General features: G+C 28.9%; 1 protein-coding gene across 1 annotated transcript; it reads right to left on the reverse strand.

Moving 5' to 3' along the window:
• Positions 1-14,694: 14,694 nt before the first annotated feature.
• LOC129300955 (BAG family molecular chaperone regulator 7-like) lies at positions 14,695-20,644 on the reverse strand. Its single transcript, XM_054939555.1, has 3 exons — positions 19,852-20,644; positions 16,567-16,857; positions 14,695-15,203 (listed from the first exon to the last, which is right to left on the reverse strand). The coding sequence occupies exons 1-3, from the start codon at positions 20,572-20,574 to the stop codon at positions 14,976-14,978; spliced, it is 1,242 nt and encodes a 413-aa protein (XP_054795530.1). The 5' UTR covers positions 20,575-20,644; the 3' UTR covers positions 14,695-14,975.
• Positions 20,645-27,320: the final 6,676 nt, after the last annotated feature.

Consider the following 27,320-nt stretch of genomic DNA (forward strand, 5'->3'; position numbering starts at 1 on the left):
CATTTCGTCTCATTTGAACCCCAGGCCTAGCACAAATATTTTCCACATGTTCAATGTTAAGCATGCTAATCAAGGACTATGAAGTACTGATATTTCAAAACAGAATACATTAGTTATTAACATTCATATATTAGATATAACAGGGCACCATGAAATTGTATTTAAACATACATAGTTTGTTTTTATGGGGTTATATCATCATGTGTATCAGTATCTGTGCTTTTAAAAAAACCAAAGAGAGTAGAGAAATCTTATTTCTTATACCAACCAAGTAAGAAGGAGATCCTCATCCAAATCATTCCAGACATTCACAACTAGATTGTTACCAGTAGTAAACATTTATGAGAGGGCCTGGAAACTTGTCATTGACAGCTATCACCTGCAATAAGATTATATTGAACAGTGGAGTCAGCAAATTTCCAAGAGCGTTGTACATTTTGGGGAATCAGAGAAAAAACCTTTGGATCGCAGAACTAACACAATAGAGAAAACACACAAAAGAAATAGAGACAAAATCAAATAATAAAATCTCAAATCTCATTTATAAGTCCAGCAAAACCCAGTTCAAGAAGTTGGTAGTCTGCTCTGTTTCAACGATGCTCAAAAGACACCATCTTGAAACTCAAAAGGCACGATGGACTGCGGTGAGACTGAGAGAAGTAGACCCCGTTTTCTACTCAATGAGCGGTGGAATTCAAACTATCCATTATAACATTCAAACACATACATTCTTAAAACACGTAAGAATGATCTTTGGAAAGAAAGATGAATGCTACACGGAGGTGCTATAACCCGTATAATCAAATTCCCAACAGAAAGAACGCACGCAAATTCAGAACAATCATGAGCGAAATGCAAATTATTACTCGTCCTCGTCGTCTTATCACGTGAACCACATTAAAAATAACGAAACAAGTCGAACGAACGAACCTGTTGAGGAACACCGAGAGGCGAGACAGTGGTGTAAACCCGAAGCTCAAAGAAAACAGTTGGGTCGCCAGCGAAACAGAGGAACGAGAGCAGAGCAATGTGCAGCAGCAGCAGCGAGAGTGAGAAAGAGAGGGAGTCATTTCATGGATGATCGCAGAGAAAGATGCTATTCGAATTTCTGAAACTTGCTTCTTGCGAAAGAAAAACGAATAGCACAGGGCCAGAGAGAGACAGAATGTCGAGTCGCACACGTCGAGCACGTTTTTGGAGTCTTGTTTAGCGTGACTGGCTGAGGGGTTCTGTGAAATTATGGGAATTATTACAGATTCGAACCCTATCAAAGATTTTTTTTTTTGAGTAAAAGATATTTATTTTGACAAAATTTTACTGATAAGTAAATAAGAATTTTGTCGAGGATTGTTTTCCCGAAATAATGATGCTTTTTTGGCAGAACAATAATGATGTTTCTCCTCTCTCTCTTTCTTTGGATAAATAATTCTTGCTCCCAAAAGAAAAAATCTATGAGGATTTTTTTAAAACAAGATGTAAAATATTTAACATTCCTTCCAAGTTCCACTCATTTTATATGAAGGTTTTTTTTTTTAATAAATTGTGAATATCAATAAAGTCAATCATTTAAAATTTTAATTTAAAAATATAAAATTTTAATTCATTTATTAAATGAGTAAAAAAAAGAAAATATTTAAAGAATACAATAATCCGGTGTGATTTTGAAGGAAATTTTTATTAATGACTTATTATTTTTTTCAAAATATTTTATATCATAGAACACCAATCATCACTTTATCTTAGGAAATAGGATGTAGGGAGAAACTTGATCTGTTTTTGCAATATCATGGTCTAAACCAATTGGAACATCAAATGTAAGTTATAGGTAATCCAATCCAATTTTGAAGTTGAAATTCTTTAAAACATTTCTTACTTAATTTTTTTATGTTACATTTTGTATAAACTATGAAGTAAAAAATATTTAAATATTAATAATAAAATAATTTATCACAACAATCTAGGTTTAGATATGAGCACCCTCGGATTCATATCTTCTCAAAAGCCATTTGCCTCAGCGTCCCTTAACGTCTTCATATTAGCCAATCAATAAATATCCAATGTCTCATATTTTGCCACATCATCTCATATAAACATAATTTTATTTTAAAAATAATTCTTTCATTAAATAGATTTTTTCATTTCATTTTCTATTTTCAAAACTTGTTCCTTCATTATATAGTATGACTTATTCAAAGTCTAACTTGAATTATTTAATAAAAAATTGTTTTAAAAAAATGTATAGAATGAATCAGACTATAAGCAGGTACTAAAATCTAGCTTATTCAAACTTTAGCATAATTTATTTAATAAAAATTCATTTAAAAAAATTTACACAATAAGTCAGTACTATGAACAGATACTTATCACCTAGCTTATTCAAAATCTAGCTTGATCTATTTAATAAAATTTATTTAAAAAATTTAAAGAGAAATTTTTTAGAACAAGTTTGAAAGAATTATTTTTTAAAATAAAAGTATTTTTACATGAAATAATGTGGCAAAACATGAAACATTAGACATTTATTGAATTGCTAATATTGGGACACTAAGGTGCGCTGAGACAAATGGCTTCTGAGAGGATCTAGATTCGAGCACCCTCATGAAATTCTGTCTTATGATTTGTTCTCAAAAGAAATTCATGCATGGACCAAAGCACCATATCACCCATGCTACATCCAATAGAAACATGATATTTGGATAGCATTAAATATAATTTGAGTATGTCATTAATAATAGTAAAAAAAAAAATAAGAAATTAAATAAACATTCTATTATAAAAATAAAATCATTAAAATAATGATACATAAGATTTTCTTTAATTGAAATGGTGCAATTTTATTGAATAAAATATAGATGATGCAATAAATCGAGTCCATGTAATAATCTCTTCCATCCATCCCTTGTTTCTCATGTTGAGGAGATAATCTTGTGATCAATGGGTCTACTTATGCTTACCAAAAAAAATGATAATGTTAGAGATATATAGTGCTAATTAATTAGGTGTTAAATAAGGGATGATGCGTGGATAATTATTAGGATTTAAATAAAAGTATTCTTGTGCAATAAAAAATAGTGATGCTAGAAAACTCAGAACAAAATAATATTTTGGGACATTAAATTGATATATATGTATGAATGTATGTATGTATGCACACACGCACATAAAAAAAAAATAAAGAAACAGATTTGCCATTCTGACAACTATTTTATTCTTCTCGTATTAATCAAATGAAGTCTTAGTGTGTTACGTCAAATAATTTATTTCATATATTTTATTTAAAAAAATAGCAATGATCTCTTGAAAAACAACAATTCTACTTTTTTTTTTCCCCTTGCTATATCATAAGCAAATGGGGGCAAGCAGGAGACCTTGCACAGTTGCACCCGCCCCATAATATAAATTTTCTTTAAAATATATATATATATATATATATTATTTATAATACATGTGAAATTTAATATTAACCCACCCCACGTTCTTATAATCTTTTCTTGTTGGTCCCTGTGTATTAATTTCTCGATCCGTCCTTGAACTTAAGTAGCTGTCTTAAATTCAATTAATTCCCCGATCCCCAATTATACATTAATTTTTACAGATTGAGAAAACATTATCAAATGCTAACATGTTAAATTTAATTTTTTTTAAAAAAATATAGCTTTTAATCTTTACTTACTCGTTCGCGTTTGTTTTTAATCCTTATATTTTTTTTTGATATTTTAACTCCTTAAACTTTTATTTTTTATTGACTTTTAGTCCTTCTATAAATAAAGTATAGAGGCATAAAATAAAAGTGTAGAAACTTAAAATATAAAAAAAAATTAAGGACCAAAAGTAAAACGAAAGCAAAGTACAAGGATCAAAAATATATTTTTCCTAACTTTTTAAAAATAATAATGATTGACATAAAAAATAATCATTTGAAACTAACAATGTTAGAATTAGAAAATTGAAAAGATATTTATATTAAACATTAATGTCTTAATATTTAAAATCAGATGGAGTAAATCCCAATGATTAATATTAAGCATTAATGTCTTATATTATTGCAATAATTATCCAACTAAGATGACATTTGCATACTAACACAAGCATAACGGGACATTATTAATTTTCTATTTTATTAGTGCTAATGATTAATCATAAAAAATTAAATCTACAAGTATTTTACACTTTAAGGACTGATTAATACTAATGAAAATAAAGAGACTAAATTGCAAATTAGGTAAAAAGTTTCAGGACCTAAAACTTCATTTTTTTTAAAAAAAAAAACTTCCTTCAAAGCAAATTTCACATCTGTAATTAAAAAATTAAATTGTAATTTACATAAAAGTTAGTTTCATAGTTTGATATCTTTGAAAAAGAGATCAACTGAATGGGTCCATGCGTGAGTTTGAGGCTCCAAAAAGCCAGACAATTCATTACGTCAACAACACTTCTAGTTTTTCTTTTTAATGGAAGTCAATAACACTTTTTTATTCGGGAGAATTTTAATAAATACTATTGAATCATATTTCTTTAAATTTTAAACATCTAAATTTTTAAAATTTTACTGCAGGATACTAATCTAATATTAATTTAAAAAAAATAATAAAATTATCTCTTATTTAAATTAAATTAAAACTTTCTCATTTGCTTGTTAATTTACTTATTAAATATTGTTCATTGCTCTACTTAACTGGTTTTTATTTTAGGTGTTTAAATAACCTAATACAACTTATTAGTTCCTATAATATATATTATTCATTTGCTTATAGATTGTTATTTATTACCTTACTTCACTTATTTATTGCCAAAGTTTTACTTGATTTTATTTAAAAAAAATGAATAAGTGAAGTGAGACAACTAGCAACATTCTATAAATAAATAAATAAGTGAAGTAGGACAATGAATAAATGAAGTAGGACAGTTTTAATATTAATTTAAATGAGAGGTAATTTTATCATTTTCATCACAAATTTAATATCAAATCAGTACATATATATTACAATAAAATTTCAAAAATTTAAAAATTTAGAATTTTAAATAAATCTAGTTCAAAGGTCACTATTGAAATGCTTCCTTTTTATTTTATTTTCTTAACACGCCTTGACTTAGCTTTAAAGACTTGGCTTCATCAGGACTCCAAGACTAAAATGCTGTGATTAAATTTAAATCTATCAGTTTACCACTGAAAGGATGTATTGCGTCAACAGGAAAAAGGCTGTATTGACTTGTCAATTTTTTAGTTTATATGTGATTTTATAAATGTATGGATTTAAATATTTAACAAGAAAAATATAGCTTGTTTATCATTTATTCAATTTAGTATAGAAACTTGAAGATTGTCACGATAAAAAAAATTTTAAAAATGGCGGAAAAATTACTTTCGTTTCGTGCTTTTAAAAAAGTAATATAAAATCAAATTATTAAGTACTAGATGGAATAAAAAAAATCAATACCGAGGTTAGCACAAATTTAATAATATTTTATTAAAACGTTATTGGTTTATATAAATAAGTATTTTTCATTAATATTACATATGTAAAAAAAGTTACACTGTCTATATAAATGTGCCAAACCTTGTGTACATAATTTATGAAGGTAATTTTTTTATTTAAATAAATTGGGTATAATTTTTTTATTCTGTCGCTCGTATCTTGATAACATAAGGATAATACCATCTTCTGCCCAGATTAATTATAAAATAAATTAATTCAACTCTCTTAACAAATTAAGCTAAGCGCCTCTTCGTCAAATGGGTATAAGTTAGTAAAATGATAAAATAATTACATAAATTTAAAAGACCCCCTTTGTTTTTTATTATAAGGGAAACTACTACAAGTTTATTTATTTTTATAAACAAAACTATAAAAATCAAGAAACATTTATTACATTTTTTTCTAAATTATCTTTTTATAAAATCAAAGTTTATTTTCATAAGATAAATTTGTTTCATTAATTACAAAGATAATTTAATTTATTTTTGAATTTTAGCTATAATTATTATACTTAACCAATTTTTTTTTTAAATTTATGAATTGGTTGAAATTTGCTTATCATATTCTCAATCCTAGAATGAATAGGATTGTCTTGCATAAGAAAATACTTACGCCAGGAGCACTAAAAAAAAAAACAGTAGCATGTGGTTCGATCAATTTTCAAGCCAAAGAAATACTCCGTTAAATTTTTATTAGAAGACACTTTTTTAAAAAAATTAAATACTTCTTAATATAAGACACTTGATAGCATATTAATTACTCTATATATTTTTAATATTATCTATGTTTAAATTTATTAATTATAAGAGAGAATGTAATGTAAATTTAAAAAAAATTCATTTAAATAAGATAAAATTAAAAATTTACTTTTTGTCAAATAAAGTTAATAATTTAATTATTTCTCCTTTAGATGGTTAGAGGTGTCTTATAATAAATATGAAGTGCAATTTTTTCAATAACAAAGAAATTTTTTCAATAACAAGAAATTTTTTGGACTTGGCTTTGCTCTGCTGAGCAAACGCGCCTCCGCGGCTCAACTAAATTTGAGAGAAATCTGGACTGTTCATATAAATGTGGATGGTCCAGATTTAATGTTTTAAATTTTATTTTATTTTTATATTTATTAAAATAAAAATTAATAAAAAATTTAATAAATCTGAACAACAATTTTAATATAAATGATTCAAATTTAATGTTAAAGTTTTTATAATTTTTATAAATTAACTATTTACATATACTCTAGATAATATAAATTTAATTTTTATAATTTTTATAATTTTTAATTTTAAATTCAAATCATCCATATTAAATCTAAACTATCTAACATAACAATTAAATTTATTAATTTTTTTATAAATTTGAATCATTCATATTAAACATGAATTATTCATATTGATTATTAGATTTATTAAAACAATTTATAAATATGAACTATTCATATTAAACCTAAAATGTTCAAACTAATGATCAAATTTATTAAATTTTTTATTTTAATAAATATAAAATTAAAATTAAAATTAAAATATTAAATTTAGACTATTTACATTTATATGAACAGTCTAGATTTTTTTTTTTTAAATTCAGCGGAGCTGCAGAGGCACATTTGCAAAACGTAACAAAGCCAAGTCCAAATTTTTTAATAAAATTTAATAAAATAAATATAATATTTTAAAATTACATTGACGACGAGAATCAGTGAGTCAGTGACAGTCAAATCAGCCACTGGGCTATTTACCCGACGCACAAGTTTGTAACAAAATTTGGCTTCACCACCTCATTCTAAGTCCTAACAAACCCAGCGCACTTTACTTTAGTGGGTTATTATTTCAAAGAAAGAAAAACGTCTTTTAGTGGGATCCACGTGTGTGTTTTTTTTTAATTTCTTTTATAGCTTCTTTTCTCGGAGTAAATTACGCCGCCTTTCATGAAAAGCTGAATATATTTTTTTTAGAAAATATTATTGTTGATCTATATTTTTAACGCACTTTGATCTTAATCCTTATACTTGTTTTATTTTAATAGTTTAAATATAAGTCTGCTTTTAAAATTTATTTACACACAAACGTGCTTGTTTATGCTCCAAGAGAGAGGGGGGAATCCCTCTGAATTCTCTCAATTAAGAGAGGAGAGTTACGTGGGAAAGGGAGGAAAAATTAATTAAAACATTTCCTCCCCTCCTCTCCACTATAGTATTGCTAAAGAAAGAGGGGAAAAATTTCATTCCTCTCCATCCAAAAGCTAGCAATAGGTAATAATTTTAAGTTTGAATTTCATAAAGGAATATTATTCTTAAGAGTTATGCTATCAGACTAGATCAGTTGCATGGCTACTTATCAAGATTAAATAGATTGAATAAACTCAAGAATACAACAACAAGAACGCAATATTAGAGAGGAGAGATAGCACGAAAACTCAAAGGCTGGTGTAAGTCGTTTTATTTGCATGAACAAATTATAAGAGCACAAACAACCTTAAGCATGAGGCTATTTTTAAATGAATTATTTTTTTTTTTTGCAAAAATAAATTTAATAAAAAATGACTTGACAACAACAAACTCTAAGCCTAATTACTTGTATGCAAGAGGCTAAGTAAGTTGTTTTCAACAATAATTGCCTCACATTAGTCTATCTTCTACACATAAATTCATTTCTCCTTTAAGCCCATTCATTAGCCCACTTCACTTGTTGGTACTTATATTCTTGGAGCTCCTCTTGAGTGAGTAATGTGAGACTTTTCCTTTTGATATATCACTCAATTATTACAACATCAAACACACTCTACAGATCTAACTAAGGAATAATGCACAAAGAGACGTTGAAGATACTCTTCATGAGGGCATTTAAAAGGACATAAATTATTATTCAACAAATGATAATCCCATGTGATGTCTATTGTTGGTAAGGCACGATTGAGAAGCTTCTAAGTAAATAGAATACTCTTTTGTGGTAGACTGTTTCCAAAACTGAGAATGAATAGCTGAAGGAGGAATAGGTTGATGATTCACTAACAATTCGTACCCTCTCTTAGCAGAATATTCATCAATGTTTGATCCACTCCAAATAATTTTTTCCTCTTGCGATATTAAAAGGAAGAGAAGTGTTGAGAGTAAGATTAGAAGTATGACTATCATAAAGAGATTGTACCAAGTTAATTTCCTAGGATTTATAAGAAGAGAATGACTCTCAGAGCTAATGATTCGTCAAAGCTATTCAGTAAGTTCATTTTATGTACATTTAACATCTCCTGTTCATTGCATTAAAAATAGGAGAACCACAAAAAAAAAACTCAAAGTATGCAAATAAAAATTAAGTATCATAACATGTAATAATTTATTTAATTTGTAGGAACTTGTTTCATGTTTTGATTTTTGACAAGATGACATATTAGTCCTCACTCCTCACTGACATTATACATTGAAAATGATTATATATATAAATACTCCATTTATTCAAAAATGTAAGGTATTTTTAATTGAATCTCACCCCCTAATAAAATAGTTACTTACTTTTCAATTAACTCCATCTTTTCATATTGACTCCTGTTAAACATCCTACAATAAATATAAAGTCATTATCAATAGGGGCACTTTTAAAAAAAAGATGATGATTGCACCTTAAAAAACTAAAAATACCTTACATTTTTTGAACATCCAACATCTTAAAAATATCTTATATTTTTAAACGGATGGAATATATTTTTACCAACATTGGGAATGACTATTTTAGTTGGACTATTAATTAAAACAGAATATAAAATGATTATTTTCTTTCAACAAATTTTGTTCAACAATCAAGTGCAAATATTAAAAATCAGTGATATTATACTGTTTTGAATGATTATTTTAGTTGAGCTATGGAGTAAAATGGAATAGAAATTGACTACCTCCTTTCCTTAAATTTGTAATTTATAAATTGATTAAAAAATAACTACTTTAGTTACACTTGATTGATGAATAAATTTATAATAATTATTGAGGACAAATATATTATTTCATCAAAAATCAAAATCATTATTACATTTCACAGAATTTAATTATCATTTGCATATTTAAAATGTTCTCTTTTTTGTTATTTTCCCTTTAAAATAACACCGTTCTAATCTTCAATTTTTGATGCAACTTTATATGTTCTAGTTGTAATAATGCATTTTAACAGGAATAAGTTTGTCATATTGCAACTGATTCAAGCAATGGCCACATATCCTATCGAGTATTTGATGGAATGGCCGCACACTTCATTCTTGGAATCAACATTAATTAATTATGATCAGAATGAAAAAATTGCCTTAATGAATGAACTTAAATCTTGGAGTATTTTGTACTCATGGTTTTTAATGTAAAACAAACCTAATCAATTTCATGTTTATTAAAAGAGGTTAGTTATATCTTAAAAATTATTAAAATATATATATAATTTTTTCAATTTTTCCGTTCTCTGTAATTAATAATTATAATAAATTGTTATTCAAAAATTTTAAACATAATAAATAAATAAGGGGTCAAATTAAAAAATAAATTTAATTATTCTAACTTTACCTTATAACAAAAATTTAAAAACTTTTAAAATTTATCTTTATATTAAAAACCAGATATTCATCCCCTCACGTTAGATAGAAATTAAAATTCATGTCTTTTTTCATAAATTTTGAAAAAGATACGTCCATTCACAAATGAATAAATATATTCAAAGTTTTTATTTAAAATTATTAATATTCGTAATAATTTAAACAATGTCTTTTTATATAACTTCTAACACTAAACATACAAATACAACTCCACCCGTTATGTATAACTTTTAATCAAATAGGGCAATAATTTGTAAATAATTAGAAATAAAAACATCAGGAAATGTAAGCAAAAGAAAACAAAACAAAGAAAGAAAGAAAGAAAGAAATAACATAAGGAAATAATATCATTTTGTGATAAAAAAATATTACTAAAATAAAAGAAAAAAATGATCACGAGGACGACTTGGACTATCTTGATTGCATCTATTAAGGAAACAAATAGAAAATATAAAGGAAAAATTAATCATCTCATTTCATCATTTAATTTGAACTCAATTGTAACTCTCTTTTTTTTAAATTTAATTTATTATAATTTAATCTCTAAAGTTTGGTTCGTTTAACTCATTTCATCAATCTAACTCACATTATGTGAAGGCACTAACCATCATGATGCCAAGCAAGTAATGGTGAAAATAGTTAGCATCTTTGGAGACACATTAGCGTGGTTCAATTGATTTGCTAATGTTAAAAATGGAAATTTTAAATTGACCAAAATTTAGAAATTGAATCATGATGAGTTGAACTTGCGAAATTAAATCGCAACCAAGATAAAGGATTAAATGACTATTTTTTCTAATTATAAATATAAAATAATTTTGTTGAATTGTATATATGTTTGGAATAAGGTTCCATGCTTATCAAACACGAGTTTGATAAAAATTGTTTTTGCATTTGTCATAAATATTAAAGAAAATATTTGAAAAGGCCAGCCCATTTACCCTTTTTATTTAGATTAATTTAATTTTTTTCTCCATTTACGTTTTCCACTAGGATTTTTCTCAAGTGTCAACTAGTGAGATTTTAACTATATATTAGTAGCTCATCACATCAGAATTCATTTGGACAGGACTCATCTAGCAAATGGTTGTTGTTTATTGCTTCTTCTTTTTTTGGTTGCCATAAGTCTGCAATCTCATTCGAAGCACTATTAAACATTAAATGTGAGCACCTCTCATAACAAAAATAATTCACTGCATAGTGACTTATGCGGGACTTGCCCTTTCCAATAAATCCAACCTTCATTGGTTATTATTGCTTTCATTAGAACAAAATTCAATGATGTTATTTGTGCCTTTTCTTTTAATCTCATTTTGTATCCAGTGGATCATATTGGTATATATGTGTGATTTTATTTAAAAGGAACTTATAATATGAGACTAAGAGAGTGTTCCTTTCATTTTTAAATATAAGAGAAACTAACACTATGCATATATAGTGCCTCAATGCTCAGTTAGCCCAACCCTACATGAGGCATTTAGGTATTGTGGGTCGAAAACTTGGTAAGGGCTAAACCCTACCTTGCTCAACCTAGACTAAACATTTGCCATTTTTTGTGTTTTTTTTAAATTTTTTTGTGGATGATATTTATTTTATGGTATCATTTTTTGTTGAAAGTTATCATAAACTATATATTTTTATGATTTTTGAGACATTTTTTATCATTACAATTTTTTAAATATTTTGCAAAATTTTAAATTTGTTTTTAACTTAATGTTATGTAAAAATAATTGACAATTGTTGATTATATGTACTTTTAAAAATCTTACTTTTAATTATAATATTATTTTTACAAAGAATATATTTTAAATAATAGTAATAATTTTTTAAAGAAACCATTTTTATATATTCATAAAAAAAATGCTTGTAAAAAATTTTTAGGTCAATCAAGCCAAACCTAGCCTGAACACTCAAGCATCAAGCTAGCCCGTACTACACATCAGGCAAGGCACTAGGAGGGGTGATGCATAGCCTGACCCTATCCATGTGCAGCTCTATAAGAAACTATCATGTATTTTTTTGTTTCTATTTATAAAAAAACTCTAAATTTCAAGAAGAATTTATAACATTTTTTTCAAATTGTCCCTTATAAAGTTAATATTTATTTTCACTAGATAAATTTATTTTATTAATTATAAGGATAATTTAGTCTAAAATTTTTAATTTCAAACATATTTATTATACTTAACTGACTTTCTTAAAGTGGGAAAACTTGGCTATTTTCTGCTATATTTAAAAACAAAGGGAGTATTTTTTAACTAAGAGAGTCTTCTAGTTTGAGGAAAGCTTACATACTCACTCTTAATTAAATCAAAACATGTGAATTTTTTACAGATTATTTATTCTATAAATAATCCTTGTTATTAATTTAATTAACACTTTAAGATTCACTTATCATAATTTAATTAAATATAAATATATTAAATATATAAAGTTACATGTATAAGTCCTATTCTTCTAGTTTTAACCCTTAGCAGCGGAACTCTACCTCTCAAGTTGAAAAAAGTCACTCCCGCTCATTTTGCACTTGATGCAACTTGAAAAATATAAGAGCTCTTGAGAAGGGGCTACCCATAAGATTTAAAAGGTGAGATAAATGTAACATCTCACATGCTAATTAGCATTTAATTACTTTAAATCATCAAAATAAGCTCCTAACCAAGAGTTAAGGTATTTGCATCCAGTTAAATCAAAAGATGTAAATCTTTTATAGATTATTTATTTTATAGTAAATTCTTGTTATTAATTAAACTAATATATTAAGATTCACATGTTATGATTTAATTAGATATAAATATTAAATATATAAGGTTAAGTACATAAGTCTTGGCCTTTTTTAAATTCAAAAGTAGTTTCATCTTCCATAAATAATTCAGTATAAATGTATAATGTTGCATCTGCGCCTGTAGTTACTCGTTGGCAGGTGATTCTTCAGCAACCTAGTTTCACATTGTGAATCCGAATCCTGTTGCGCTTGAACAGCTGAACAGTTCCACATGAGTTAGATTACTTTTCAGTTGCATGAGTCCAGATTGAAAATGGATGTGAAACCCAAGTGAGAAAGTTGGTAGGTAACAAGCAATACACAATTAGGTAATCCACGAAGTTAGAGCTCAGTAGAAGGGATTAATATCTTTTAATTGACTTTGAATCCTCACCAGAGAAATACCCACATTTAGTGTTCGACAATGTTTCTAACAAGATTATTTATAATAGGAAGATACATGTAGGCAAAAAAAAAACACAATTAGGAAAAAAATAATAAGTAGAAATTATCTCAAGTTATTGAAAAAAAATAATTTTTTCAAATTAAATTGCTATATAAATATATATATATAGATATAAAGTTGGATTAGCATTTGTATTCCAACTACTTAATTAAATGATGAAAGTCTTTCCACTCAATCAATTTTAGTTGGTTGGTTCAAGACAGTTTTTATTGTAAAAACAAAAACTACTAACATTATGCACGTGTTTTTAATGTAAAACTTATATCTTACACTAACATATAAAATTTTAAGTTCATGTATCATATTTTGACAAAATAAATTAAAATAATGTTCCTCGTGAGTTCCAAGACATCTCTAGATCTGCTACCAGAACCCCCATCCCTCTTAAAAATATTTATGGCTTCAAGGGAATCAGAAAATAACTTCACCTCAAGGTATCCCAAAGATTTGCACACTTCCAAGCCTGTTTTAATCACTTCTTTTGTATATCAGCAGAAACTACAGTCATTGGCCTTTGCTCCTTCTGGAATCCTTTGATCCATTTGCCCTTTGAATTTCTGATCACACCTCCACGAGATGCCTGCCATCCGTTCTGCACCAAGGCATCAACGTCAACACGAACTTATTAAACTGGTCCAAAAATTTTAACCCACGGCCATTGACTGAATTGGTTACCCCCAGAATTATGATGAGCATTCCAAGCAAGCCACACCTGCAAATTTCCAACAAAACAAACTTTGAAGCATGTTAGGTTATATAAAAACGCTCCAGATATTTCTAGCATATCTTGCTCACTATAACCAATGTTTTCAGAACCGGACCGGACATTGAACCGGAAAAGTCAGCGGTTCACGGTGGATTATACATGTATATAATAATTTAAATATAAGAAATATATATGAAATTGCTATTTAACTTAAAAAAATTAAATATTTTAAGTTTATCATAACTTAACAAACCACATGATACAACATAATATCAAATGATTAAAAAAATTAGTCATTTTTTTAAAAAAATTTGATAAAAAAATAAAAACAGGTTTTTTTTAATAGTCCGATTTTTGAAAACTGGATCCGATTTCCGATTCAACCGTCGGTTCGAAATGGCTCAACCCGGCTCAACTCCTAAAACAGTTTTTTCCTTTAAACCAAACCGAAAATCAGACCAATCAACGGTCTGACCGTCCGGTCCGGTCTGATTTTCAAAACACTAACTATAACACTCAAAAGGACCTTGAGGGAATTTGAAATAAGCCTCTCATGAGAAACTCGCCAAAAGAACAGTCACTTTTTCAGGAATAAGCCATCTCCAGTATCTAGACCACTTTGGCTCGGATCAGTCTCGTCGTTTCCCAATCCCTGAACAAGCAGAAGAAACATTCTAAACAGAAGACTGAGATGGCAACAAAGTGAAGACAAATCCCCTTAACATCAAAAGGGACCATTCAAAAATGATCCACAAAACAAGCCAACATCTTTCATTCCACATAAGGTTCAACAACACAAAAACCATAAGACGAAAGCTCAGTTTAGAAGTCTCCAAATTTCAAGACTAAAATACATCTAGCAATCAACCACCATGCCAGTTCAAAAGCATATAAATATCATCTCCTAAGAAGCACGCCAACACTAATCCATATAAAACACAAGTTCATGTTAGGTTCCATACGGTTGTGGCTGAGTTGGTTTATTGCCCCTTAGCTCTCTTAGCAAGCTTCAAAAGTGCTGCTGCTCTGATCGGCTTCATCAATCATTTGCACGATATGAGCAACTCCTTCTTCGATTTCCTTGCGAATGAGGCCGTCTGGCATGTCGAAGGTCCTTCGTTTGATGGACAGAGATCTACCTGCAGGCTGAGGGTCCACAACATCAAGCATAGCTTCCAGCTCGTCCACCATTGACCTCTTTGCAGATCGCACCATCATGTCAACTCCCTATAGATTGAACATGTACAGACATATTTAATGAAATACTCACAAATGATTGAATATGTAATAAATCTTTAGATGTAGACTCACAGACTCATAGTAGCAGCAACAATAACAACAAGCAGCTTTATTACACTAGGTAACCTATATTGATCACACAACACTATTATACTCCATTAACAATTAACTGTGCCCAAATATCATTCATCATGAGATCCTATCCTATAACTTTGTAAAACGTCCTGTAAATATGTTCAGATAGAATTCTCATCTTGAAAAAGTCGTATGGATATATTAGAGGTGAACCAACAGAAAAGTGTGTCCGGATGTGTTTCTAAAATTATTTATACGTTTTTGTAAATTTATTTATAAGTAATAATTTGAATTATTCTTTTTTCCAATGAACAAAGCCTGTCCATTGGCCCAAAAACGAAGAAGAAGAAGAAACCTGTCTACCTCTGAACTAAGGTCTAATTATAAAATTAGAAATTGAATTTTAACATACAATAAAACACTTCCCAAAATTTTAGATTTGATTGAGAATGGTAAATCTACTGCAAGACTTTGCGTCAACAATCATAATCTTAGCGACCACTTGATACACAAAATGCCCGGTATGTAATGTGAAGGAGAATGGATGTGAATGAAAAATGACTCTGACACCCCTATTTTATTTTAAATATACAGGATAATTTAAATAATATAACAAGATTATAGTAGACATTGCATAAAGAAAATTTTTAAATCTCTTTGGGGGTGCTTATACAATAGATGTTAGTTTAAACAATGTCTCACATTTTTGTGCAAAAAAAGTATTCTGTCTCTTAAATGAATACACCAAACATAGCCTGATTTCCCCTGTTATCCAAAACCCTAAAAAGGATCAATACATACATATACAACATTAAGCTATAGCGAGCCTTGTGCATTTACATAAAGCCTTAGATGAGCCACACTATTTACAGCGCGTGAACAATATGACTTCTTACAACTTTTATAGATATACCGAGGATATTGATATTGATCTTTAAGAGATAATGCACTATGAACAGTGCAGCTTATTCTCAAACTTTGTATAATAGACGGGTAAAGAAGTCTAGCCATACCTATATTTTCATTTGTCATGACAGTGCATGAACAGATACAACTCAACTTTTCTAGGAAGCAAAAATAAAGGTCATGGTGCATTGAAAATGTACGGGAGTTTTTAATTGAAGACAAATGGTAATATATAAAACTAAAACAACAATAGTTTATGACATCTTCACAAATGAAAATCCCATCCAAAGTAAAACAATCTGCAAACATGGAAACTACTAAAGGACTTTGCAAGCATAAAGAGACTAAAACAAAGAGGAAATGACATTACCTCAATGGCATCGACAGTGAGAAGCAGCACAATGATTTTCTCAGAGAACTTTTGGCGCTCCACCGCATCACGGCATAAACGACGTCGGTATGCAAAGTTATTGAACTGAGCCCTGATTTCCTTTAACTTTGATTTTGCAACAGCAAGTTCTCTAAGGGCACGGAGAGCCTTTGACCTTCGGATCATATAAGCCCTAAAGCTCATTTGGATCAACAATGCAGCATCTTGAGCAGATAACTCCTTCTTCTTGCCCCTCTGGTTTTGGACAGCTCCAAACCTCTTCGCAAATGCCTAAGAAACCTCACTTGACAACTCAGTATACTACATATAATGTTCCTAATTTCAAGCAGTAGCTTGTACAAATCTTTAGTCTACTTACTAAGGATTATACTGGAGAAGAAAGGTTAAACGGTAAAGTAACATCCATGTAGTTAGAGAAAGTAACATCAGAAACTGCTTCTAACGCTGGCCCCACATAAACTCAGCTCAAGGATACGAATTCTTCATTCACAGTTCAAAACATGTCATAATGTTTCTAATCAGTTCAAACATCAGAATATAATATAATGTATCTATTATCTAAGTCAGTCATTCCTATTTCAATAATATCAAGCAGGGTGTATCTAATAATTATAAGCCAGGGCATAACATGTAACTAGAAAAAAAGAAACTAAAGGAGCTTCAACATTAAAATTCACTTCAATTGTTTGCTCTGCAATTTTAATTTGTTTATCTTCAACTACACACCTAGGTTGCATAGATATGGGTACGAGTATCCGATACGATACGACATGATATGAGGATATGGCAAATTTTCAAAATTTTAGGATACGGATACGAGGATATTTATAATATATATTTCAACATTTTATGATATAAGTATAGGTATTTTGATTTTTAAACAAGAATTTCTAAAGTAATATAAGGATATTTATAGTAATTAACTAAAATATTAAGTGTTTTTTCAAGCTTTTAAGTGATATATTAAAAAATTATTGAAAAAAATCATATCACAAATGTTAGAATATGGGATATGTATGCAGAAGTATCCTACAAGTATCGTATCGGACACGTTTCGAATACAGGTACATTTACTTTTTTGAAGTATCCGTGCTACATAGCTACACACGATGAATTTATCTTCCAATCTTTTAAACTCTGAGGATCATGATTACTGTTATTGACAATCTAGAACATATATACTATAATGTTTCTAAATCAAATCAGTATTTCAAATATCTCAAGCATAGTGACGTTCTTAAAATTTGCAAGCAGAGCACAATCTTTAACCTTCATTTTGAGAGCTGATTTCTTTAAAATAAAAGGTATTCTGATAAACTATATTCTGTCGTCAAGAAGTGAAGTTGATTTTTTTAAAACACATTTGAGAGCTAGAAGGTAAAGAGGGGAGGGCAACTACATTAACAAATAGATTAAAAAAAAAAGAGTGCAAAGGAAGAGATTAGATGAAATAAATAATTTATATTTGCCTTATCTGAGTGCTAAAAATTAAAAGAAAAATAAAAATTAATTTCTCCATCAAAGTCCCCTTAGTCCAAAGAAATCAATATATTAGATGGAAGGACTTTGAAAGATTAGTTAAAACTTGCTCATTCTCTTCTCTCATCATAACAAACTTAAAAAAGAAAAAAGGTAACAACAATTCTGTCCATGCATTTACTTCTCCATTATTTCGTGTCCAGAACTCCAGATATACCCACCCTTAAGCATTACTAATAATTTTTGGATTGACGATCTAAACTATTGAGACGGCCCCAAAAACAATAAAATACCTTTTTCTTAGACTGAAATAGTATAAACTACTTGACAGGCTACAATTGACTGTTTTTCCATTACAGTTTTGGCTTACAATATACCTAAAATTCAACACTGACTGATTGGTATGAAACCAATACCAGCTTTCATGGGTAGACTTTCATTTCCTACAATAAATGCAAAGACAAACCATATGTGATTGAATCAATAGCATATACCGAGGTTGGTCACGTTTACTTTGCATGTGAGACCTAACGGTCAAAATCAATAGCATATGCCCTTTCAAACCAATGCCAGAATCTACAATTCTGAATCAATATTTTTAACTCATCTTTCAAAAATACTTGTTGGGACCTAACTATTATTAATTTAATCCTTTCAGCAATGTTCTCGAAATTGAACTGAATGTCAAACCAGAACGGATATTAAACCAGAAACGCCAGCATTTTACATGGTTGAGCTGGGTTAAACCATTGGCCGAACAGGTGACATAAAACTTAAATGAAAATAACGTTAAATGTATATATTAAATAAATACAAGAAAAAAAATCTATAGTATGTTAATAAAATGACATAAAATGATTGTAAATTAATAATATTATAAATCATAATTTTATAACTTGTCAACCTATGGTTGACAATTATAACTTACCGTACATGAGTAGACTGAACAGTATCTGTATTTTCATCTATAATTGCCAACATCTTCATAAAAAAATAATTTCAAATCATATTTTATACACGTAAATTATCCAAAAATAAAGTTGACTTTCAGTATGATTTAATTTTTGAATTTTTCTAATTTTTTAAACTTTTTTAATATTATATTTAAAATCGTCCGGTTTTTTAAAAACTGCTACAGTTCCCAACTCAACTCTAGCTTCCGACTCAATAACAACTCAACTCCAATTCAATCTTACTCAATCGTAAAAAAGATTTTTGATCCAAACTGGACCGTCAACAACTTAGGTTGACCATCTGGTTTGGTCCAAGTTTTAAATCATCGCTTTTCGAATTTAATTGTCATTCTCCCTAGATATAATCATATATGATAGGACCCACTGTTAAATAGGACTTATCTTTCTGTAGCTGTTGCATAGTTGCAGAAAATCTGCGTTAGCTTGCTTTGCTCGTATATACTTAAAACAATATATGTTCATTAAATTGACATTTACGTGTAACAGGCAACGCAAACATAAACGGAATATGGTAGAATAGAAATCAATTCAACAATGCTGTAAACACGGTACATATGCCACGTGCTGAAACAACTATCCGCTAACATAATTTTGCTGACCCGACCAAATCCTAACCAAGAAGAGGAATAGGAAAAACGGAAGTATAATCCAAATTATTTTTGCTGTTTAGCACTACATACCACTCCCTAATCCCTATCTAAGTGGGAAGCAGATCAAGATCATAGGAATGAAAAGTGAAAACGACATCGTTCTTAAGACTAACAAATACAGAATCAAGCATAATCACAGGAGAAAATGTGAGTCACCATACCTGTCTCAAAATGACAGCTCCTTCTTCACGGGGCTCCTCAATCTCCACAATGCGCAATTCATTCTTTTTCTTCTGATCTTTATCACCCTTCTTCTTTTCCTTCGCTTTCTTGTCCTTTTTTGAATGATCCCCACACTCTACCTCAAACTTGTATTTTCTTGAACTCCCACTATCCTCCCCTTTTCCTTTAATCTCAGCGGTCCATTTGAAGTTCTTCGCAATCCCACACTTCGTCTTCTTCTTCTTCTCCTTCTCCTCTTCCTTCTTCTTCGCTTCTTCTACAATTTCTGCTACCCATTGGTACTTCCTATCAAACCCTTCCTCTTCCGGACCCTTGATCTCGGCCTTCCACGTGTATTTCCGCTCGCTGCCGTCGATCCCCTTCGACTTAACCAGCCGATCGAACCGCGATTCCAACTCGGCTACACGGTCGCTCAGAGACTGCAAGTGGAAGTCAGTTCCCACCAGCCTCTCCACTCGCTGAACTCGCTTAAACAACGGCGTCCGATCAATGCGCACCAGATGAGTTACGACATCGTTTACGTCGAAATCGAAGGGGCTCGGAAGCGTGAAACGGTTAAAATTGAAGAGATCAAGAGCGCAGCTAACATCAAGATCTTCTTCAATGAACAAGGGGAAAGTGAGGGTTCTTGGACAAACAATCGAGGTTTCTCTGAAGAAGCATGGCTCTTCAATGACCTCGAATCGCCTGAAACGCCTCATGATTAGCTGAGTCCAACGGAACGTAACTCAGTGAGTTAGAGAGAGAGATGCAGAACGTAATCACGACACGGTGAAAACGATAGGATTTAAAAGCGAGGAAATTTCAAAGGAAGAAGACAAATTGGTGATGACGAGGAGAATAATGAAAACGAGGGTAGAGTTGGATTTTCACATAATGCAAAGTATAGCCGGTAATTTGAGCCAAGCCAATCCAAATTCGTTCAAAAAATTTAAATTCAAGCCCAATAAAATAATAATTTTTATTGTTCGGGTCTATTCAAGTAGCCCGAGTAAGCCCGATTGAGTTCGGGCTTGACCCTAATAAAAAATAAATTTTTAAAAATATATATAATATAATAAATATTAATTATTTTTTAAGTTTTATATCATTTTATTTTAAAATATCATGTATTTAAGTGTATTACTATAGTTTTTTTAAAAAAAATATTTATATTTTTCTATTTTTATTATTTTTAATTAAATAAAATATCTCAAAATAATAATTAAAATATATTTTAATGTTAATTTTTATATTTTAAAACTCAATTTTTAAAAACAATTGAGTCGTATACACCATTTTTTTAATCCAAAAAATTATATTTTATATTTTTATAAAATAAGATAATTAATTTTAAGTTAAAAATAATTTTAAAAATGAAATTTGAACATGTATGAATTCCCGACTCTACTACTAAACAAACATAATAAATAAAATAATATTTTTAAATAATTATTTAATTATCATCCACGTCAGATTTAGTTAAAAATTAAGAATAAATTAAAGTAAATACCATTTGTATATAGGATTTAAACTATATAAAAGGTTAAAGAAAAAATTTAAAAAAATAGTATTTTACCCATAATTAAATAATTTTGTTTTATATAATATAATGAATGATTATGTTTCTCATATTCTTAAAATGAAAAGTACAGTTTATCTAATAGTTATTGAAAATTTTGAACTAATCAGGATAATAATTTTAAATTAGTGGTTCAATCATAGTTAAATTGAGATTAATTTAATCATAATTAAAATAATATGATTTAATTAAAATAAATAAGTATTTTTATATAATCATGATAAGGGCAATATTTAAATAAATAAGACATTAATTTAAAAGTAAAGGAAACATTCATGAATAAATTACACATAATACAACAAAACAATAACAGAACTACTTAAATACTTAACTACAAAGTTAATAAATTATTATTTTTTTATTCCTTTCAATTTAAAATAATATGTTATGTTTAATAAAATTATTTAAAAATTAAAATTGATTAAAAAATAAAAAATATTTTAAAAAAGTTTTGAATATTCAATCTGACCTGAATAAATTTGAAGCCCGAAGACATTAGAGTTGAGATTGATTATATGAGTTTTTAAAAAAAAAAATAAGATTCTTTAAGTGTAATTTGAATAAATGCAGCTCAGATTGAGCCTGACTGAATAAGACCGGTTCGAATTATCGGCTCCAATGAAAAAGACAGAATCGGAATGTTATATTGTGGGGCATGCGACTGAAACGACGTGCGCCGCGGAATCAGCGGGCTGAAAAGACAAGAGTGGGGCAGGGATTTGCGTTGAATTGCAGAGACAGTGAGAATCTCAAGGGGGGATTACGGTATGGTGCGAAGCATGTGAGCCTTCTTAGTCTCTGATACAGTATATATTGACCAGCCACGTGAACACGTGCTCACTTTCCGAACATCCTAGTCACCGAAAGTCTGAAACGGATAAAGATATGAGAAGTTACGCGCATTATGCTTATTAATAAATTAATAAATATTGTTATTTATAAATAATTTTTAATATTTTTAACAAAATTAAAAAAAATTATATCTTATTAACTTTATTTAAAAATTTAATAAATTTGTAACTTTATCTTATTAAATATATCTATTCTAAAATAAAATATTTTAATATTTAATAAAAAATTTTACATGTAATAAGAATAAAATAATAAAAATAAACATAATAATTATTACAATATTTTATAAATATTTTTTTTTATTTTATAAATAAGATTACAAGAGTAGGAAAAAGTAAGTTGGCTCTACATAGTCATTTTTGTTTCAATTTTATTTATGCAGAATACTACCGTTTACTATCATAAATTACGTGGAACTAAAAGCCCAACCTCATTGGCACACAAAAAAAAAGGAACCCCCAATCTCAGCATGGTAGATATTTTCAAAGACAAGACCCGGAGAAGGACCAAAGCCTGAGTTATTGATTTATGTTCAAAATCAATGTACAAAAACTATACTTTGGCAAAAATTATCAAAACCCTTGCTCTCTTCACTCAAAAATATAAAATATTTTTAATTAAATCTCATTTTAATAAAATTATTACTTACTTTTAAATTAATCATTTTTTTATATTTACTTCTATTAAAAATTTTATAATAAATATAAAATTATTATCAATAAGGGTACTTTTAAAAAAAATAATAATTCATCTTAAATGACTAAAAATACCTTACATTTTTTAACATCTAACTCCATAAAAATGTCTTATATTTTTAAACGGAGAGAGTGTATTATATGTTAAAATTATTATATATTTAAAATTATATTTTCTTAAAATATTCAAATACCTATTACATGCTAAAATTAATTATAAATCTAAAATTATAATTTTCTTAAAAATATCTGAACGCCTCTTATTATGTTAAAATCAATTTTGAACCAAAAAATATAATTTGTAAAATAATTTATATGATTTTTGCATAAATTTTTAGAAATGTATGGTTGAAAAATTGAATTAAAAAGTAATAATAGTAACTTATGAGATAACTATGATTTTAAATTTATAATTGGTTTTGGCATATATGGGGGTCTTTGGATATTTTTAAGAAAACTATGGTTCGAGTTCATAATTTATTTTGGCATGCATAATGGATGTTTAGATTATTTTTTTAAACATGATTTTGAATTCATAATTAATTTTAACATATAACATGGGTGTTTAGATATATTTTTACAAACCATAATTTTACTTTATTTTTAATTTTGCTTTTTAATTTTGATTAAAATCAATCTTATTAATTAATTTTATAAACTAGTTATATACCACATAATATAATTAATTATATTCCAAATTAATCATATTAATTAATTTTTTTATAACCAATTATACCCAACTAAAATACAAACACACTCAAAGACGAAGGCACTAATGTGGGGGAATTTTATTAAAATTTCTTGGATGTGATATAATCTCATTTGAGCCCCAAAAAATTTTGAAATTTCACTACAGGCTTAAAACACTAAAATTAAATAAATTATCTTGTTTGAATTACCAAAATACCCTTAAATTATAATTAATATTACTTAAATAACAAGTCATGTTATGGTTTTTTATGAGTATATTACTAGAATAATAAGTCAAATTATGGTTTTTACAAATAATGTTATTATAATAACAAGTTAAATTATAATTTTTACAAGTAATATAATTTAAATAAAAAGTCAAGTTACCATTTTTAAAGTACAACAATAACAAGCCTTTATCCCACTAAGTGGGGTCGGCTACATGGATTACAAGACGTCATTGTGCTCTATCATTTATCAAGCTTTTAGGAATATTATTAATTAAGAAATCGCGTTCAACAACTTCCAACAGTGTTCTCTTAGGCCTTTCTCTACCCCTTTTAATTGGACTCAAAGTTATATGTTCCACTCTTCTCACTAGTGCTTTTCCTTAGTCTTCTTTGTACATGTCTAAACTATCTCAACCGATTTTCTACCATTTTTTCCTCAATAGGTGCTGCTCTCACTTTTTCACGTACGTGCTCATTTTGAATTTTATCTTTACGTATATATCTGCACATCCATCGTAATATTCTCATCTCTGCTACTCCAACTTTATGCTCTTGCTGTCCCGTTAGAGCCCAGCATTCACTATTATATAATATTACCGATTTGATAGCAGTGCGATAAAACTTTCCTTTAAGTTTATTAGGCACCTTACGGTCGCAAATAACTTCTTTAGCTTTTCTCCAATTAAACCACGCAGCTTGAATCCTATGTAAAATATCTCCACTAATTTCGCCATCATTTTGAATAATGGCTCCCAAATATCTAAACTTTTTCACTTAAGGTATAATTTGATCTCTCAATTTCACTTTCAAATTATTGTCGAATAATCTTTTACCAAATTTACAATATAAATATTCTGTCTTACTTCTACTCAAACGGAAACCTCTTGACTCCAATGTCCTCCTTCATAACTCAAGTTTGCAATTAACCTCTTCTCTTGTCTCTGCTATAAGAACTATATCATTCGCGGAGAGCATACATTTGGGAATTTTTCCTTGAATATGTTCTGTCAAAACATTTAGGATCAAGTTGAACAGATAAGGACTTAGAGATGATCCCTGATGTAGTCTAATCTTTATAGAAAAATTCTTTGTTTGACCACTAGGCATTCTTATACTAATTTTTACCCCCTCATACATATCTTGTATGGCTTTAATATAAGCAATTCGTACTCCTTTTTTTTCCAACGCTTTTCAAAGCACTTCTCTTAGTATACGGTCATAAGCTTTTTCTAAATCAATAAAAACCATGTGTAAATCTTTATCTTTACAACAATACTTTTTCATTAATCCCCTTAGTAGATAAATCGTCTCTGTAGTTGATCTACCTGGCATAAACCAAACTGATTCTCAGAAATACTTGTCTCTAATCTCAACCTGTGCTCAATTACTTTCTCCCACAATTTCATTATGTAGCTCATGAGTTTAATCCCTCTATAGTTAATACAATTCTGAATATCTCCTTTATTTTTATAAATAGGAATTAATGTACTTCTTCTCCACTCATCAAGCATTTTCTTGGACCGTAAAATCACATTAAATAACTTAGTTAACCATCTCACCTCTTTTTCACCTAAACATTTCCATGCTTCGATAGATATACAATCAGGTCCGTTGGCTCTACCATTTGCCATTTTCTTAAGAGCTTCCTTTACCTCCTTATCACGTATTATTTGATAGAATGATAAATTTTGTTCTCCTTCACTAGTTACTAAATTCTCCAAGTTACTAGATGAACCCTCTCCATCATTGAAAAGTTTGAAAAAGTAAGTCTCCCATCTATTTTTAATTTCATCATCTGTAATTAAAATTCTTCCCTCTTCATCCTTAATACACCTTATCTGTTATAGATCTCTTAATTTTCTTTCCCTACTCTTTGTAATCTTATAAATGTTTCGTTCTCCTTCCTTCGTCTCAAAGCTCTTATAAAATTCTTCAAAAGCTTTAGAACGAGCTTCACCCACAGCTCTCTTAGTTTCCTTCTTAGCCATATAGTACATCTCTTAATTTTCATCATTGTTACATAAATGTATGGCTTTAAAACATTTCTTCTTATACTTAATTTTCCTATATACTATTATTCCACCACCAAGACTCTTTATCTCTCAAACCAGAACCTTTTGATTCTCCCAAAACTACTTTTGCAACCTCCCGTATCTTTTTAGCCATATCCTCCCATATGATGTTAGCACTTTCCTGAGATTCTCAAATTCCTTTGTCCAAAAGATTTTATTTGAAAATATCTTACTTCTCACCTTTTAATTGCCACCACCTAATCCTTAGTGCTACTACTTATCGACGTTTTTGATTTTACTCATAATACACACATCAAGGACTAGGACCTTATGTTGTGTCGTTATAGCATCTCCGAGGATCACCTTACAATTTTTACAAAGTCTTCTATCTATGTTCCTAACTAAAAGAAAATCAATCTGTGACCTTGAGGCTCCACTTTTGTAAGTGATGAGATGCTCATCTCTCTTCTTGAAACAAGTGTTGGCAATCTTAAAATCATATGCCAATGAGAAAACAAGAAGAGTTTGTCCTTCATTGTTTAGCTCTCTAAAACTAAAACCACCATGCACCCTCGCATACTGACCAGCCTCCCTCCCGACATGCCCATTAAAGTCTCCTCCAATAAAAATCTTTTCACTCCGTGGTATGTGTTGAATCAACCCCTTCAGATCCTCCCAAAATAATTCCTTAAAACTGGCTTCTGTCCCTACTTGCGGCACATAAGCGCTAACAATATTAACAGTCTCACGTCCAATTTCATTTTTAAGGAAATAATTCTGTCTCCAATTCTGCTAACTTCTACAACGTTCTTCTTCCACTCCTTATCCATAATGATGCCTACTCCATTGCGTGCGCTTACTTTTCCTGTATACCATTTTTAAAGTAACATTAGTAAAATAGCAATGCAAGTGATAACTTTTACAAGTAACATTGTTATAATAACAAGTCAAGTTATAATTTTTATAAGTAATATTATAAAAATAATAAGAAGTTACGTTTATTCTATTAATATTAATTTTACTTATAAAACTTATAACTTGATTTATTATTTTGCTAATATTATTTATAAAAAATTATAACTTGACTTGATATTTCAATAATATCAATTATAATTGAATGGCATTTTAGTCATTCAAGTGAGAGAATTTATTTTATTTCAGTAATCTAGAAGTGTGGTGAAATTTCGAGAATTTTTTGAAATTCTGTTGAAACTATATCACATTCAAGAACTTTAATGAAATTCTCCAACTCAACTAACATGAGTTGTGTACGAGACAAGGATGAGAATGAATAGGAAAAATGGGTTGTGAAGAACTATGGTGATAATCTAAGATACACAACAATTTACAAAATGGAGTACACCAAAGCTTGAGTTTTGGAGATGGTGTCTTGTGAGGGGAAAAATT

This window comes from Prosopis cineraria, unplaced genomic scaffold, assembly GCF_029017545.1.
Source record: "Prosopis cineraria cultivar Desert tree isolate PC_DT_omini unplaced genomic scaffold, ASM2901754v1 PC1822, whole genome shotgun sequence".
Lineage (NCBI taxonomy): Eukaryota > Viridiplantae > Streptophyta > Magnoliopsida > Fabales > Fabaceae > Prosopis > Prosopis cineraria.